The sequence below is a fragment of the Fusarium odoratissimum genome, assembly GCF_000260195.1.
Source record: "Fusarium odoratissimum NRRL 54006 unplaced genomic scaffold supercont1.26, whole genome shotgun sequence".
NCBI classification, from domain to species: Eukaryota; Fungi; Ascomycota; class Sordariomycetes; order Hypocreales; family Nectriaceae; genus Fusarium; species Fusarium odoratissimum.
In genome coordinates, this window is record NW_022158710.1 from 13063 (window position 1) to 30563 (window position 17501).

General features: G+C 48.3%; 6 protein-coding genes across 6 annotated transcripts; 5 read left to right on the forward strand and 1 right to left on the reverse strand.

Annotated features, from left to right (window-relative positions):
• The first annotated feature begins 280 nt into the window (after nt 1-280).
• FOIG_12275 (uncharacterized protein) lies at nt 281-4796 on the forward strand. Its single transcript, XM_031213167.1, has 2 exons — nt 281-879; nt 933-4796. The coding sequence occupies exons 1-2, from the start codon at nt 548-550 to the stop codon at nt 4435-4437; spliced, it is 3837 nt and encodes a 1278-aa protein (XP_031056912.1). The 5' UTR covers nt 281-547; the 3' UTR covers nt 4438-4796.
• On the reverse strand, nt 1245-9207 carry FOIG_12276 (uncharacterized protein). The gene is made up of 2 exons (XM_031213168.1): nt 6544-9207; nt 1245-6497 (listed from the first exon to the last, which is right to left on the reverse strand). Exons 1-2 carry the CDS (start codon nt 6775-6777, stop codon nt 5211-5213), a joined length of 1521 nt encoding a protein of 506 aa, XP_031056913.1. The 5' UTR covers nt 6778-9207; the 3' UTR covers nt 1245-5210.
• Nucleotides 7185-9022, forward strand: FOIG_12277 (uncharacterized protein). The gene has a single exon (XM_031213169.1). It carries the CDS (start codon nt 7518-7520, stop codon nt 8790-8792), a length of 1275 nt encoding a protein of 424 aa, XP_031056914.1. The 5' UTR covers nt 7185-7517; the 3' UTR covers nt 8793-9022.
• Nucleotides 9208-9730: 523 nt separating the features above from the next.
• Nucleotides 9731-12156, forward strand: FOIG_12278 (uncharacterized protein). The gene is made up of 6 exons (XM_031213170.1): nt 9731-10387; nt 10441-10753; nt 10806-10964; nt 11011-11078; nt 11130-11593; nt 11643-12156. The coding sequence occupies exons 1-6, from the start codon at nt 10231-10233 to the stop codon at nt 11994-11996; spliced, it is 1515 nt and encodes a 504-aa protein (XP_031056915.1). The 5' UTR covers nt 9731-10230; the 3' UTR covers nt 11997-12156.
• A 731-nt stretch (nt 12157-12887) lies between these two features.
• FOIG_12279 (uncharacterized protein) lies at nt 12888-14308 on the forward strand (the record flags this gene model as incomplete). The annotated part of the gene is made up of 1 exon (XM_031213171.1): nt 12888-14308. The coding sequence occupies exon 1, from the start codon at nt 13118-13120 to the stop codon at nt 14306-14308; it is 1191 nt and encodes a 396-aa protein (XP_031056916.1). The 5' UTR covers nt 12888-13117.
• Nucleotides 14309-14977: 669 nt separating this feature from the next.
• FOIG_12280 (uncharacterized protein) lies at nt 14978-15711 on the forward strand (the record flags this gene model as incomplete). The annotated part of the gene is made up of 2 exons (XM_031213172.1): nt 14978-15317; nt 15359-15711. 2 exons carry the CDS (start codon nt 14978-14980, stop codon nt 15709-15711), a joined length of 693 nt encoding a protein of 230 aa, XP_031056917.1.
• Nucleotides 15712-17501: the final 1790 nt, after the last annotated feature.

Genomic DNA, 17501 nt, shown 5'->3' on the forward strand with positions numbered 1-17501 from the left:
GCATCCAATCAAGCCTCTGATGTCATGAGCCCCAGAGTGCCCAGTTTTCGTTGCTTAACTTCGCTAGGTGGGGGAACTTATCCTGTCGGCTAAGCAGCCGCTGCAGCGCAAGATCCAGTGAAGCCCCCTGTTGTAAAGATTAGTGCACATGTGTCCAATCATACACCGCTTTGTTCTTCTTTTGGAATTGGTTGCCGCCCATGGGAGGACAGGGGTCGCCAGTCATGACGCGACCGATAATAGGTGCAAGCCCAAACACAGAATATCTTGGAAACTCAACCTAGTACCCAAAACCCTCTTTTTCGTTACATCTTCATCTCGACGTATCTGGTACTTGTTTTCTTTTTTACAAACAGTTTGGCTAATGGTGTATCGCTCACGCAGTCAACTGTCATACTGTATCACTTATCACGTTTCAGATTGTGCTCCAATCCCTTACAATATTCTTTGAGAACAGGCCCTTTCAATATTCCCCCCGTTTGGGGCTCCCGCTCTCCTCTCTCCTCCTGTTCGCAAGTTCCAAACTGTCGACGGCTTCAATATCGACATGTCGTCAACAGACTCAGACGCTTCGGCGTCCGCGACCGATTCCGCCACAGGAACAGCAGCTTCGGTCACCAGCTCTATCGTGAGCTCCCTCCTGTCCTCAGCGATCTCCGCCTCCGAAACACTAAGTGCATCTGGCACCTCGTCCGATCAGCCAACAAGAACGTCTTCAGGAGGACTGGCAGGAGTGTCTCCAGAGTCGACCAGCGCTGCGGACAAGGACAAGGGAATTGGCATCGTCAGTTTCCTCACTGCCGTGGCTGTCGCTGTGGCAATTTTTGCAGTCCAGATTCTGCTTTTCCTAATTCTTCGCAATAAGCTGGCTCGCATCTTGTAGGTTGAAACCGATCGTCGTTCCTAACCCCTACGTCACTGACTCTTGATAGCAAACCCAAGACCTACTTGGTACCCGAACGAGAACGAACCGAATCACCGCCTAATAAGCCCCTTGCTATGCTAAAGACATTATGGCATTATGGAGATCGTGAAGTTATCGAAAAATGTGGTCTAGACGCCTATTTCTTCCTTCGCTACCTCAAGACGCTTCTGATCATTTTTCTTCCAATTGGCGCCATTGTTATGCCGATTCTGATCCCAATGAACTACGTTGGTGGTCTCGGACAAAAGGTTGATGTCAAGGATGATGACGATGAAAAGAATGAAGGCACACCCACTGGTCTCGACACACTCTCATGGGGAAACGTTAGCCCCAAGAACTCGAGCCGATACGCAGCGCATTTATTGATGGCCATCCTGGTGGTTATTTGGGTTTGCACGGTCTTCTTCTTCGAGCTCCGGGTATACATCAAGGTTCGACAAGATTACCTTACAAGCGCTGAGCACCGACTCAGAGCTTCGGCTACTACCGTTCTCGTCAACTCTATTCCTGCCAAGTGGCTTAGCGAAGACGCTTTGATGGGTCTCTTCGATGTTTTCCCTGGAGGCATAAGAAATATCTGGCTCAACCGAGATTTATCAACACTATTGGACAAGGTCAAGGAGCGAAATAAGATTCACCTGGCACTTGAACAAGCAGAGACAGATCTGATCAAGGATGCCAAGAAAGCACAGCTTAAGCAGCAAAAGGCAGAAGAGAAGAAACGTCGCAAACAGTTGAAGCTTGGTGCTGAAACAAAACAAGAAAGAGCAGACCGGAATGCTAGAGACGACGCGGCAGCCCAGCGAATGGCCCAAAGCGCTTCAGGTACGGCGGCTGGTGATCAACATAATGTTCCCCACAGCGTGGATGCCGGTGTTCGTGAGTCTCAATATGAGACGTACAACCATGACCTTGAGGTTGACCATGAGGATCACAACAAAAAGAAGGGGTTCAAGGTACCTCTTCTAGGTGATCCGCTCGCTAAAGTCGGCCATGGAATTATGGGTGTTGTTTCTAAGGCTGGCAACAATGTTGACGACACCTTGGAGACAACAAATGGCTTCATGGGCCTCTCCCAATCAACCGAACCTCGAACTACGTCTCGAAACTCTGATCGAGTTCGTGAGCGGTCTTCAGTGGACGAGGATGAGCTCAACTCTCCTTCAGATACTCTCCGGGTTCTGAACAACCAGTCACGAAACGGCAGGGCCTCTGCCGATAGCACAGCTGCCATCAACCCCCAACCAAACCGTGAACATTTTGGCAATGCTGGTAATACTGTCCGAAAGCTGGAGAACATTGACGAAATTTACAGCAAAGAGGAAGCTACGTGGTGGCAATTCTGGAAGCCACCTCCTGGTGCTTATGCTTCACCTGTTCCCCAAGGAGGTGTTTCGGCAGCATTCAGGCAGAAGAAGACGAACGAAAGCAAGCCTTTGTGGCAAAAGATAAAGTATGCTCTCCCATTTATGAGCCCGGAGGATGAAGGAGAGCCCATGGAATATCCTACAGCCTACAACACCGAGTACAAGGAGGATGCCGAGCCAGCGGAATGGGAAAAATATCTTAAGAAGAAGGATCGCCCAACGCACCGTCTTCCTCTGTTCGGACAGTCCTGGCTCTTCGGAGTTCCTTTCGTCACTAAGAAGGTTGACACAATCTACTGGTGTCGTGAAGAACTGGCCCGCCTCAACCTAGAAATTGAAATGGACCAACAACATCCCGAACGATTCCCGCTCGCGAACTCCGCCTTTATCCAGTTCAACCATCAAGTGGCAGCTCATATGGCTTGCCAGAGTGTCATTCACCATGTGCCTAGACAAATGGCCCCAAGAATGAACGAAATCTCACCAAAGGATGTCGACTGGGATAATATGGCTTTCAGCTGGTGGCAAGAGTGGCTACGATCCGGATTTGTCTTTGTTATCGTTGTTGCCATGATCTTTCTCTGGGCTATCCCCGTTGCTTGGACAGCCGCGCTGAGCCAGCTTGACAACCTCATTCGATCCAATCAGTGGCTGTCTTTCCTCAAAGACAATGACACAGTTCACAACATCGCAAAGGCCGTGGCTGGTGTCTTGCCGGCAGTCGTCCTCGGTCTGCTGCTGGTCCTGATTCCTATCATTCTGGATTTCCTCGCTCGCTTCAAAGGTGCGAAGACAGGTTCCCAGAGAGCCGAGTTCGTCCAGGTCTTCTACTTCGCCTTCCTGTTCATTCAAGTTTTCCTGATTGTCTCTATTGCGTCCTTTTTCGCGGCATCGCTCGATGAGCTGGTACACAACGTTCAAGAACTCCAGACCGTTCGGGACGTTCTGGATCTGTTGGCATACAATTTGCCCAGTGCTGCCAATTACTTCTTCTCTTACATGATTCTGCAAGCGATGTCTACAAGCTCTGCAACTCTCCTCCAGCTCGGAGCTCTGGTCATGTGGTATGTTATTGCCAAGATCCTTGACAGCACTGCGCGAAACAAGTGGTCGCGGAACACCAATCTGCGCCAGGTGAAATGGGGCGCATTCTTCCCAATCTACACCAACTTCGCCTGTATCGGAATTGTCTACTGTGTCATCGCACCACTGATTTCTATCTTCGCCATTCTTACCTTTGCGCTCTTGTGGTTTGCCCAACGCTATGCTATGCTCTACGTCACCCGCTTCGAGCATGATACAGGCGGTGTCCTGTACCCTCGAGCCATCAACCAGACCTTTACTGGTATCTACTTCATGGAACTTTGCATGGCTGGTTTGTTCTTCCTCGTTCAGGATGAAAAGGGCAAGAACGTCTGCACACCTCACGGCATTATCATGATCATCGTTCTTATCCTTACCGTCGTGTATCAAGTCCTCCTCAACTACTCGTTCGGGCCACTCTTCCGCTACCTCCCGATCACTTTCGAAGATGAGGCGGTGTTGCGTGATCAGGCATTCCAGCGAGCCCAGGACCGCCGTCTCGGTCTTTTGGACAATGATGAGCTGGCAGAGGAACGTGATAGCTCCGATTATCAAGAGAAGGATCAACAACCCCAGAATGGTCAAGGCATTGAGATGCGAAAGTTTGGTACCATTCGACGCCCTGTGAAGCAGGTCGGAACATGGGCAAAGGATGGCGGGAACCAGCTTCGCAAGTTGGCCGGTGTCAATAAGGATAAGGACAAGAGTAAAAGAGCCTCAGAATATCGAAGAAAGCACCGCCAAAAGGATATCGAAGCTCAGCTTGCCATTGGTGAAGCTCTATTCGGCGGTATTCATGATGAAATCGAGGACCTTACACCCGAAGAGAGAGATGCGCTCGTTAGGCACGCGTTCCAGCACGAAGCTCTTCGGGCACGTCGACCTACTGTCTGGATTCCACACGACGATCTTGGCATTAGCGACGACGAGATCCGTCGAACACAGGCGTACAGTGAACATATCTGGATCAGCAACGAGGGTACAGCTCTCGACAGCAAGGTTCGTGTCGTTTACGGCAGAGCTCCACCAGACTTTTCAGAGGTGGACTTGATCAACTTGTAAAGCAAGACAAGAGCAGGAGGAGGCACGATGATGATACGACAGTTTGTTTTCTTTTTCTTCGTTTTTACTCTTTTTCGCATTTTCACTGCGCGGCGTCTTGGTGGGAAGATTGGTGTCTATCATCTGCACGCGCACCTTGCAGGCAAGATGCACTTTCATAAGAATAAAGAGTTGGAGGAGATTTGATGAATACCCTGGCTGAAGGGCATTGTGGTCGCTCCAATATGAAACAAACGAGGGAGCTAGGATAAATTCCCTTTTCATTCTTAGCCTTAGACTTGAAGAACGATTAGCTACAATACCATCAACTATACTATCATTACAACTTGCGGCATCCAAAAGATAGTGTTTGAGCTGAGCTACACCGGCTATCAACCTAGACGAAACAGGTGTATCGAGGTTTCATATATAACACAGTCCGAGCAATTTAGATCGTTTCAGCCATGTGTCAACAATGTCAAGAACTCAGCACCCAGATATGGGTTACATCTGTCCTGAGGAATAATGAATGGAATATTGTTGTTATACAGTCTACTCTTAAAGCGCCGTGCCAAGCAGGTGATATAATAGGTATACGCAAGTCTAACACGCAAGCTTAACGAAAACAAAAAGCCCAGTAATGAAAACGCCTTTTTCCAATGTCTGTATGTCGTGAACCATCTATATCCCGCACCGCACAGAAAAATGCCGCGTGTGCCAACAGCGCCGACGTGTTAATTCCTTCATGCCTCGTCATCACTCATGCCAGCCAACCCAAACGTGCAAGTTTGAGGCTATTGTTTGTTTTGCTCGGATTTTCGGGTGTCTTCGAGTTCTTTGCGGATCATGTCGTTGAAGACTTCGGGGTTGTCGAGGTAGAGATGATGGCCGGCCTTGGGAACGAGGAGGACCTTTGCACTGCCGTTTTCTCGCTTCTTTTCTTCTTCTGTACCGTTTTCAAGGGCCTTCTGTCTCGCTTCTTTGAGTTTCTCTTCTGATGCTAGACCGCCTGCGACGTCCATCCAGTCGTTTTCTCCGTACATGAATACCACCGGTATACCGGTTTCTTTGACTGTAGTTCCGTCGGGTTTTGTGATGGTTTGACGGCCGACTTCTTGAATGCGATCGATTACAGGACGACGAGCATATGCGCCGGGAGCGAGGATATAAGCTAGAGCATATTCACCACTGCCCTTTTGCTTGAAGATCGAGAAGGAGTAATCGTGGAGAGCTTGTGATTCAGCTTGTGGCAGATGGTTGAAGCGTCGGAAACTCCAGCCTGAGACAAATCGTGGACCGAGAGGACCGCTCATTCGGACGATGCTGAAGGGAGAAATGTTCTGATCCCAGAGCCAGACAAACCAGCCTGGCAAAGGTCGTCGTAGGACGTTTGAAGCAGGCTTGTGCTTTTTGAGAGTACCATTTTGGTCGGTCGTGCTTTGCTGATCTTGTGTGATTTCGTTTTGGATCGTTGATGTGTTCGGTTCGGGCATAGAGGCGTTGACGGCGTAGGGATCAGATGGGATACCGACTGGAGACGCCAGAATGAGCTTTTTAAGTCGGCCGGGATATTTGATGGCGTATGAAACTGCAAGATAACCACCAAGCGAGTGACCAAGAAGTGTGAACTGTTCGAGCTTTCTGGCCTTTCGCCATTCTTCTAGCGCATCGACAAACCAACCCTCCGCTTCCATGACTTGGTCTTCCTTTTTCTTCGCATGGATCTTGAAGGCCGGTCGTGACGAGTTTCCACAGCCCAGCATGTCCAGCGCATAGAGCTTGAGTCCCTTCATGCGAGAAATAGGCTCGAAGTTCTTGTAGAAGAAACCAAGACCAGCGCCGTATCCGTGGATCATGACGAGGGCATCCTCCTCCTTTTCTCCGACTCGCTCGACGGTTACTTCGTTCAAGGCTCGGTTCTTTCCGGAAAGATGGACCATTGTTCTTCGCCATACTCGTGTACCGTAAGGATCAGGTCGTTCGGGAGTATCGATATTGGTAATACTGTCATTCGCCTCTCTAAGGTGCGGCATGAGGTTCAATAAATTACGCTCAACGGCTTGAGGAGCCAAACTCGTCCACTATAAATTGTTAGTTCCCACTCCTCAAATATATCGGGTTACATACCCATTGATACGCAGCATCTTTATAACCAAGTGGAAACAAGAACGCATGCGAAGGCTTCAACTCAGCCTGATGTTTAATCTCGTCCGGCGCATCGGCAACTCTCCCACCATGAGGCGGACGAACGGTACCGTCGGTACTCATACTTCGTGTAGGTGTAGTAATAGTATTAAAAGCGGTGATTGAAGAAAGTCGCGATATAGGAAGTACCGCAGAAGAAGATTGAAGTCTAAGCATTCCTTGTCTTGGGAAGGGGGCGAGGGCGAGGTTAATATGTGTTAAACCTCGTCCTCTGTAGCGACACTGAAAAAAACACTTTAAAATTATGGATGACGCCTCGTTTCGTGACGCAACAGGTACAGAGCCAAAGTCGGGCCGGAGTTAAGGTACGAAAATGTCGGGGTTTGAAACAAGCTCCGGTCCGTGGACAAGTCCGCAAGAGTAAGAGTAAGATTGCGGAGGAATTGATTTGATTGTTTACTTATTTGGGTAAGCGATAGAGGCTGAGTAGACATAGAAGAGAACAGATTTATTAATGATAGAATATCTCGTCAAGGAAAAAACGGAATATATCGGTTTATGATGTACTCAGTACCCGTTATGGTTCCCCAACGTGTTGGGGCAATCCACTACAATTGGCGGTACTTGGTACCCGTTTACCGAGCCAAAGCCAAAGCCAAAGCCTCAGATCTCTCTCTTTTGGCTTGTGATGACGATGGAAGCGGGTCAAGAAACCGAACCACGTTCTCCCCAGGAAAAAAGGGAAAAGGGAACCAAAGCACCAAAAGAATCACACGACTCGCCCACGTTGATCAACAAAAACACCAACAAAAACTAACTGACTCGTTCAACAAATCAAAGCCCGGCTTTGGCTCTCTCCCTTCGCTTATCTGACCACCTGACGAGTCCCTATCCTCTCCAGTGCATGGCATCGAGCTCTCTTTGACCAGGCTGCCCCTCAGCCTCCAACCAAAAAAATGTCCGACGATGTCGATTCCATCGTGAAAGGCGCCTCAGCTCCTACGCAAGGAGCGAAAGATGTCGCCGGCGCGAGTCCCATTCTCCCCACCACCATCAAACAAGGCGACCCGCTGCATCACACGCCGAGTTCACCGTCTATGATCTATCTCAACCTGTTGATCCTCGAAGCATCACTGCGCGCGCAATTCCTCGAACTACGAGCTCGGAAGCGACACCATACCTTCTTCCTTACACTGCTGTCACTGTGGATCGCTGGTTTTGGATATGCTCTCTTTCTCGCACCCCGTGAAGACGGTCGTGGTGTAGGAGGTTCTATCTACTGGGCTGTCGAGGGTGCAGAGAAGGTCTGCTTCATGGGCGGCATCATCACTGCGATACTCGTCTGGGCGACTGGAATCTGGGAGCGTGGAATCCGCTGGCCAAGACGATGGTTCGTCATTTCGAATAGAGGACTACGAGGCTTCAACTGCAAGCTGATCATAATACGACGGACGTGGTGGGCCGAAGCACTCTCGACGATTGGGTTCTTCTTGACGTACGGACTCTTTTCACACACGGCTAGTTCATCGTATCGATACGTGGAACCGAGTCTTTTGCGAGAGGTGGAGAAGGAACTTCAGATCACGAGCGATACACACCCAACTCTGATACTGCCCCACGAAGATGAGGAGAAGGGCGGTCACGAGGAGGATCTAGCGCCCGGCGGTGACTACGTCAAGTTGCTCCTCCTAGCAAAGCCTTTCTCTGCTACGTTCCGCGAGAACTGGGAGCTATACAGGACGGAATACTGGGAGAAGGAGAATGAGCGCCGGGCCCTGCTGCGGCAAAAAGTCAAAGAGCGTGATCATCAACTCGTCAAGCAACAATACGGCTGGCTATGGTGGCTCCCCGGCAGACAACCGCGGCGCCACGAGCCCGAGAAGACACCACCGCGTCACATATCCGTCGAGCGCGAACGTCGTCGTCGCGGAAGCAGCGTGCGCCGCGCCTCAACGAGCTCAACACGAACTCCCACACCTACCCTCGAAGAAGACAACTCGGTTAATAGACGACCCAGCAGCGGCTCCATGTCAGCGCGGCGAAAGAGGCTGTCGACGAGCTCGAAGCCGAAAAGACCGGGGACTGATTCGAGGTCTGTGACGCCGGATTTTCCGTCGCCGTTGGCGAGGGAGAGTAGCGCGACGCATACGCCTGATTCTGGACCGGAGGGGGGCAAGGTTTTGAGGAATTCGAGTTCGAGATCGACTGTTGGGTCGAAGGAGCGGGATTAGGCTTTTGGTAGCGATGTAGATGCTGTTTTAGTGTGTATGTTGAGTGGTTGGCGATGTCCAAGTATACCATGGTTCTTTGCTGGGCTTTATTCGATGTGAGGTTTGACATCCAGTTGATCAGCCACATCTGGCTTTCCTCTCAGAGTTGCCATTGTACGATTATCTCGGCCATGAATCACGCTGCATGAGATCCGACTGCAACTCTGTGAGGTGTTCGTTGACAAGTACCCTTGTTCGTTGTCTTCACATATGCAAATGTCCATATTCAGAGTGAAAATCCATCTGGTGGTGATCTATGATAGGCTGACAAGTTAAAGTCACAGTCGGTGAGGAATCTCACATCTGTCCTTATTCCCTGTCTAGCTCGTCAATTGAGTTTCTCGGGAGATATGAGCTGCAGTGAGCAACGAGTCATGATACCCAAGTAGTAAGCAAGGTAGGATAGCAGGATTATGCAGAATGCCTGATGATAACAAGTGTCCGTAGGAGCAATTATGTCGACTACAAGCTCAGCAACAACGTAAGACACTTCCGATGGGTATTCGTAAATCGCATTGGTCTTAATATATCGGCATTGTGATGCCGGGAGGACAATACCATTCTAGCCTCTCGACTAGAACCATCACCATCGGTCTAAAGCGTGCCGAGAACGTATTGCCTATTATTCAGAAACCAATGTCAAGTCTTATCTCACATTCTTATCTCTCTCGCTATATAGTACCGAAACCATACTATAAATTGTGGAATAATCGAACGGCCATAGAATAAAAACCCGCACCATCGCCTGTCACCCATCCCGAAATCGGCCGCTCGGCATCGCCGAATTGATATCAGAAAACAGCATTTCCGCCAAATCCCATTTCCTCACCTCTACCTACACAACCAGCAACACAATGATAGTATCCCTACCTAGGTAGTCAACTTATAAAACAGTCTCATGACCCAATTCCAAAGGAAATGCAAGATCTACGTCCCGTGAACAACTTCCCCGCGATGTCAAAAGCTTGGCCTATTCGGCCTTTCATCGAATGAATAAAGAAAACGAAACGAAATACGTAAAAAACCACTCCCATTCCCGGGCTGTATTTCCCAAACCGGCATCATGATACCCGCCGGGGCCCTCTTCGCCGGCGGCCGGTGCCTATCTACAGTGGAGTTTTCTGCAGCGTCGCTCCCTTCCTATTCCATCGTACAATAGCAACGCTGTGTCGTATAAGCGAAAATCTGGGGTAGATACGGCCGCCCGCCCGCCTTTGTCTCAAGTACCGTTATCGCTGGCAGTTAATAAAGTTAATTTATTGTTCACTATCATGGTAAGAGATCATCCGGTAGATAAGGCAGACTAGATGTGTAGTATTTAAATACAAGCGTTGCTCTCCTCCTTTGACACTTGAGACTGGGTCCTCAGATTTACTAGTTGTGTTGACTATTGCCCATCATGTTCTTCAACTGGGACAAGTTTCTCTCGCCAAAGCCGTCTCTAGACGTCCCTGCTCTAGAGACGGTTGATCTCAACGACAAAGAGATGGAGAAGAGGATCGTGAGAAAACAAGATCTTCGAATCATGCCGTGGGTTTGCATAACATATCTCCTCAGTATGTTTCCCTCATCAACTGTATTCCCAAGATATCTCTGACAGGATACAAAGACTACCTCGACCGTGTCAACCTCGGAAACGCACGAACTCTCAACAATGACTCCCCAGAGCACAACATCGTCGAGCAACTCAATCTTACCGGCCAAAAATACAACATCGCCGTCGCTTTATTCTTCGTACCCTACGTCCTTATGGAATTCCCCAGTAATATCCTTCTCAAGTACTTTTCGCCGAGTAAATGGATTTCACGAATTATGGTGTCTTGGGGCATTGTCACCATCTGCACTGCTGCGGTGTCGACATATGGTGGACTGTTGGCTGTGAGAATCATGCTTGGATTGGCTGAGGCTGGTTTCTTCCCTGGGTAAGTTAACAGTGCGATTAGGTGTGAATGAGTGTGTGCTGATGAGGGATAGTATCATGATGTATCTTTGCTTTTGGTACAAGCCTGAGGAGAGAGCTACGCGAATGGCCATCTTTGCTTCGAGTGTTGCTGTTGCGGGTGCTTTTGGTGGAATTCTTGCCACGGGTATTTCGTTCCTCAACGGAAAGGCTGGTCTGGCTGGATGGCAATGGTGAGTCTCTTACAATCCCCTCCAATGACCCATCTAACATTGATAGGCTCTTTGTGCTTGAGGGTATTCCCGCTGTCATTGTCGGAGTCCTGGTGTGGTTCTTCCTCCCCGACTGTGAGTCACTAACCTAGAATACCCCTTGAATACTGTGCTGATCTGTTATAGACCCCCAAACCGTCTCATGGCTCTCCCCCGAAGAACGCGCCTTTGCCGTCAAGCGTCTCGGCCCCTATGCCCCCTCCATGAACGACAAGCACTGGGACAGCAAAGTCGCCAAAGACACCGTCGCCGACCCCTTCTTCTGGCTCTTCGCCATCGCCTACTTCTTCATGGCCAACTCCCTCAACGCCTTCGGATACTTTGCTCCCTCCATCGTCGCGTCTCTCGGCTTCAAGGGCTACAAGGCTCAGCTTCTCACCGTTCCTCCCAATGTCTTTGCTGTGTTCATCATTGTGGGCAATTGTCTGCATAGTGATAAGACCAAGGAGCGCTCGAAGCATGTTATGGGTGGTTTGGCGTTTGTTGCGACGGGTTATTTGCTCCTTGCTGTTGTTAAGCATTGGGGAGCGAGATATTTCGCTGTTTGCATTATTGCTTGTACGAACGCCGCTGTTCTTCCCTTCGTTGCTGTAAGTTTACTCCCTCTCATCACCCGTTACATATACTGACATGCAAAAGCACCGAACTGCCACCGTCCGAGGCTCGACTGCCACAGCTCTCGCAACAGGAGGAATGATCGCCATCTCCAACACCGGCGGCATCACAGCACCTTTCCTCTTCCCCTCCAGCACAGGACCCATGTACTCAATGGGTAACTGGACCGTTTTCGCATTCCTCATCGCTGCTGCTTGCATCACTGGCTACGTGTGGTATGTCTTTGGTGCTCACAGTGGTTACCGAACTGGTGATGCTACTGAGACTGGACACTTTGAGGTTCTGGATGTTGGTGACAATGATCCCAACCAGGTTATGGACCAGGCTATGGAGAATGAGAAGGCCAAGGATAAGATTAAGGCTATGGATATGGCTTAAAATGTGTTTGAGGCTGAAAAGTTATGATTAATATGAGATAGCAGCGGTTAAGGGAATGATACAACTTATGATGACTTCATTCGTAGATGATGAGAATATTCAGATAAGTATGGCAATTTAGGATGAAGCCGAAAAGAACTAGGACATTTTATGATGATAACTTGTCACCATGATGCAAGGGGTCTTTCTTATGCCTTCAGACATTCTATGACTTATAAGTTGTTACATGGATTTGTTTCTTCGATCACTGAGTATGATGTGCCAATCGACTGTGAGGGAATAATCCCCTTCTAGTGAGAGTTATTGTTCTGGTCCGTAAATCTCATCTTGTTCTCTAATCTTAACATGGCACGACACACGCATCTGATGCAGAAAGTCTCATCACAACTCCGAGCCTCTTGTTCATATATCATGGTTTTCAACGTTTAAGCTTACAGCATCTCCAATATAAATCATAGGATACTAATAAAGCTCTGATCCTTCTTTGACCTTCGAATATGCTCACATACTTCCACTTCACATCATGCAGAGCCGCATCGGCGAATTACTTCCCTTCTTGCCAGTAAGTCTGGCCCGTTTTGTTAATCATATAAAACTTTAGCAGTAAGTCTTCCCTACTCTTTGCAAGGGATTATCCATCTAGCACACTTTACTCTCATATATACTTTTGACATTGAATCACCTCTGCCCTTCCTAATGGTTCGTCTCTTTATTACGCTTTCTTACCTTAGGTACCTTATTATATAAACTTTTATTATTAATGGTTCCTTCCCTATTACACAAAACTTTAATAGTGAATCATCTCTGCCCTTCCTAATGGTTTGTCTCTTTATTACGCTTTCTTACCTAAACTTTTATTATCAGTGGTTCCTTCCCATCACACAAAACTTTGACATTGATTCATCGACGCTCAAATACGGGTATAAAAGGACGCTCTTTACCCCTTTACTTCCATCCTCTTTCTTCCTCCAAACAACATCAGACCTCACATAACCTCGCGAGTCTGTGGATCATCCACTCGAACCTTTCTATCTCATCGAGGCTTATCCCATAAGACAGCAACATTGCTCACTTGCACTCCGAAGCTTTCACAACCCAGCACCGTGCACACAAACACGACCATGGCACCTAAACTCGAGCGACGCACCCTTGCTGAAGCCTCCGAAGGCCTTGAGATTCCATCTTCCCGAGCCCAGCACCAGACTGACTCTAACCTCGGGGACTCTATTCGTCTTATGCTCTCATCCAGTCTCCGTGGCAACGGTTCGATCCGTATTCGTTCAGCACCGAGCAAGGAATCGACATTGCTACTTACGCAAGACGACAGTCATTACGAGGACGATGCTGAAGATGAGAGTCATTCCGATGAAGACAACATCGAATTGAAGAACTACCTCGACGACATCGCAGATGCTCTTAAGAAGCAGAAGTCAAAGAATGACTCCAAGATTGCTGCAACCTTCAACGAGAGACTGTCGCAAATGGTCTACGGCTCGAACATGATTGAGATGGTTGGCAGTGGTCTGGATATCACAGTCAAGCTTTGTCAACGCATTTTCGAAGGACAAGATGTGGACGATGCAGAGATCAGCGATCGCGACCCAATCTACCAAGCTCTCCGAAAGGACCTTGTGAGCAAGAACAAGCCTAGTGGACATGAAGACGTGCTCCGAAGCCGACGCGAGATCATCCAGCATGCAAAGGCTGCGTACTACATGATGAACCAAGTCGCCATCAAGGGAAAGGATCTATCTGAAGAGATCATCCTGGAAACCCACCGCCTCTTGACGTATAAAATCGACAGTCCTGATAAGATTCCCTGGAGCGAGTATGGTGGCAGCTACCGAACTTGTCCCGTTCAGCGAGGCTTTCACTCTTTCCCACACCAAGCTGGGGTCCCGAAGGCGGTACGCGACCTGACTGACTCCCTCAAGGCCGACATCGCGACGGCAGAGGCGAGCGGAGAGATTGACCCTGTGGCTCTAGCAGCCAAATATTGCCACAAGTTCGTCAACATTCACCCCTTCCTCGATGGAAACAGCCGGACAAGCCGTCTTATTTTGAATACCATTCTCCTCAAGTATGGAGGTTGCTTTGTCTGGCTTGGGATGGATCCAAAGGACCGGGACGAGTACATGAAGATCTCAGCAGAAGGATTCTCCGCTGAGGCCATGGATATGCAGCAGGAGGACATGGATGATCTACCAGAGGACTTCAAGCCAAAACATCACAAGAAACTCGCCACATTCACACTGAAGCATGCCCGGGACACGATGGCTAAGGTCCTGCGAACGTTGAAGCTGAAGGAATAGGTAGCTCAGAGTCACTCCAGTAGAGATAACGGACAAAGGATGCTAGCACGGTGCACGAGGTCATTCGTACATTGAAGCGGGAGGAATGAATACCTTGGAGTCACCCTTCATGGAGATAGCCACTTATTAGGGAGACTTAGCTAAATCACATATCTACTACTAAGCCTGTTTGCTGAATCGATCAGTGACTAATCTATCTACATGTAGTGTGTCAGCTAGCAGTAAAACAAGGAATTAGCATCTCTAAGCTCTTAAAACTTGTTTTAATTTAGAATACAAATATAAGAGATTATCTAAATTACATAAAAGCTGTACCAGCAATGTCTTACGCTCGTTATATCAGGAGTATGATCTTGTCAGATAGCGTCATGAGCTCAGCCTTATGCAAGATTGTGGCACACAATCAAATATGCATTCTGCTATCCAAAGGAAGCATGGCTTATTAAATTGATAACGAGGACGTCACAACTACGATCCCCTGGTTCATATCTCGATGAGAAATTGGCGGTTACGGAGTTGGAGGTCAGTCATATCATCCTCCCACGATAAAGACTGTCTGTACCGAACCTGAAATTATATCCTTAATCTACCCCTTGGAGATCGATACAGTCTTATACTGCATATACACATTTGTTTACCAATCTCCGATTCCTTCATTCACCCAAAATCATGGGCGGAGGTCCAATCAGTCCATCATCAAAACCCATCCCCAACGCCCCTCTCACTCTTCGCCACGCATCGATAGATGACTTGGACGACATAACATGGATATGCGTAAATGGGTCCCCCGATGATCCAGGTACTGACTACAGGTTTCCACACCGTGATAAGTACCCAGAAGACTTTTGGAAGTGGACAAGAACCGAGCACAAGGAATTATTCCAACGACCTGATAAGCTTGTCATCCTTGTAGTTACAGCGCCCGTGCTTCATGATGGAGAAGTAGTCCATCAGCCTGTTTCATATGGAGTATGGGACTTGAAAGTCACAAACGACTTTATACCAGGAGGTTCGTATCGCTCTCCGTCTCAAACTCTCTAACAATCACAGACCACGGTATTAATGAGCGTCGCGACGCAAACAAGAAGCACATGAAAGCATACGCCAAAGCTCTCCCAGCCGGTCTAAAGAAGTACTTCAAGCAGTTCGGGTCAGAGCAAATCCCTTTATGGGAGGTTGTTACGCATCCTGACTTTCGAAGGAGGGGGGCAGCTAGTATGATATGCGAATGGGGACAGAAAGAAGCAGATAAGGATGGGAAGAGTTTAAGTTTGTTGGCTACGCCTATGGGGAAGGGATTGTATTCTAAGTTGGGGTATCGTGTTCTGGGGAGTGTTGTTGTGCAGGTTGTGGGGGAGGAGGAGAGGGTTGTTGTCGATGCTATGGTTAAACACAATAAGTGAGTTCGAGGGGGGTACTGGTCAGGGAGAGGGCTTGGCATGGAATGTTAGAATGAGTGCCATATTAGGAATATATGACATTAGCCAATCCTTTGAATGACCTTTCAGCGCTTGTAACCAGTCAAGGGGGTGGTAGGCCTGAGACTCTGAATCAGGGGTCGATAACAAACTAATCGAAACAGCCTACTAAATTTATTCTAATCCGTCCAAGTGTTCTTGTCCTCTAGGATTGAGGTCTTTGGTCTTGTGCCATATCTTGCCTAGTTGTCGAGAACATACTTCAGCCCAGCACAGATCCTCTCGGTCAAACAAAGGTCCATTCTTACCCAGCACACCGGCTCAATGCAACGTCGAACAAGATTAGCAAAAACATCAGCTTCCAATACATGTGCTTCCTATTCCCTGAAACTCTTCCCCGGATCTGCATTGTGATCAACAACAGGAGCATCAGATCATGCACAATAGTGATACTACTAAAGAAAAGTGAACTCACGACGAGTCATGCTCGAATACTATCACAAGAATCTGCTTGTATTCACATGTTGACATGTCAAACTCATGTTTGCTTTAACTATTTCCTACAGAGATCATCGACTCCGCATGTCGTGAGGGACCGAGCGCGATGATCTTCGGCTCGTCCTCGCTCAGACTATTGCTAGTAAGCAATAGTGTCAGAACCGGTTACTGGGAAGCGGACGACCGTTCCGATCGTGAGCTAAATGGAATGAAGCTGAAACGAAGAGCGGAATGTAGATCTTTTTTAAGAGGGCGGACGACGCTAGGGACAAGCCACGGATAACGGTAGACTAATAGGATGGAAGCATTCCCGGTAGACACTGTTTCCGGGATCGGACGCTGCAGGTGAGTGGTTTTTCGAAGTTCCCCTGAACAATGACTTTGTACTGTGGATTCATTGTCGTCGATCACGGTACTACAACGCCACAGAGGAATTGAACAATGAGAAAGGCGTCTTCGAGAAGTTATCTGCACGTAATACCCAGGGCTTTGACTCATATTGCTTTTTCCTCTTCACACGTGAATTTTCTTCATGCACTCCATTTGACACGAGGCTGCACATCAATTTAGATGCTAAAATTACCTACAAGGTTTCTTCAAGCCATGTCGTGTAACAATCCTTGTAATGATCCTCGCAAAGGTCCCAGCATACCAAGAGCTGAGGATATCGCGGGGAAGTAGTATGGGGTTGAAGTGGCTGAATCAAGTGCTCTGTATAGCTTCCTGTTTGGCGGTAGTGATCAGCAGAGGATTCTTAGCTTGGCTCAGCGTCGAGGGCTGATTTGATATGATATTGTCAGATTTAGACAGAAGGATATAGAGAAGGGTTCAAGTCCTGGGAGTGGTAAGCGAGATATCCTTTACAAAGCCCAGATTCAGAGATTTGATGCCACCATAACTCCCAGTAACACCATCACCGCATTATCATACCGCTCAATAGAGTTCTTCCAGAAATCTCAACCAGATCATCAGGGATAAGACTCTCTCGCCACTTCATCATCACAATGTCCTTCAGCACCAATAACCAAGCAGACGATGCAAGCCTCACACGGCATATTCCCCACTAACCCCAGAATCCACCATGATCTACAACAGTCCACTTAACGTCCGTCACCCAAAGACTGGCCACCCCCACAGACCGGCCACCTCACTTTTAACCCAGCCACCCAATTTATATATACTTTAAACAGTCACAACTCTACCAATTTAATTCCAATTAATTTCAAACTAACGCCAATCAATTCAGAATGCCTTCTTTTACTGAAAAAGATATGAGC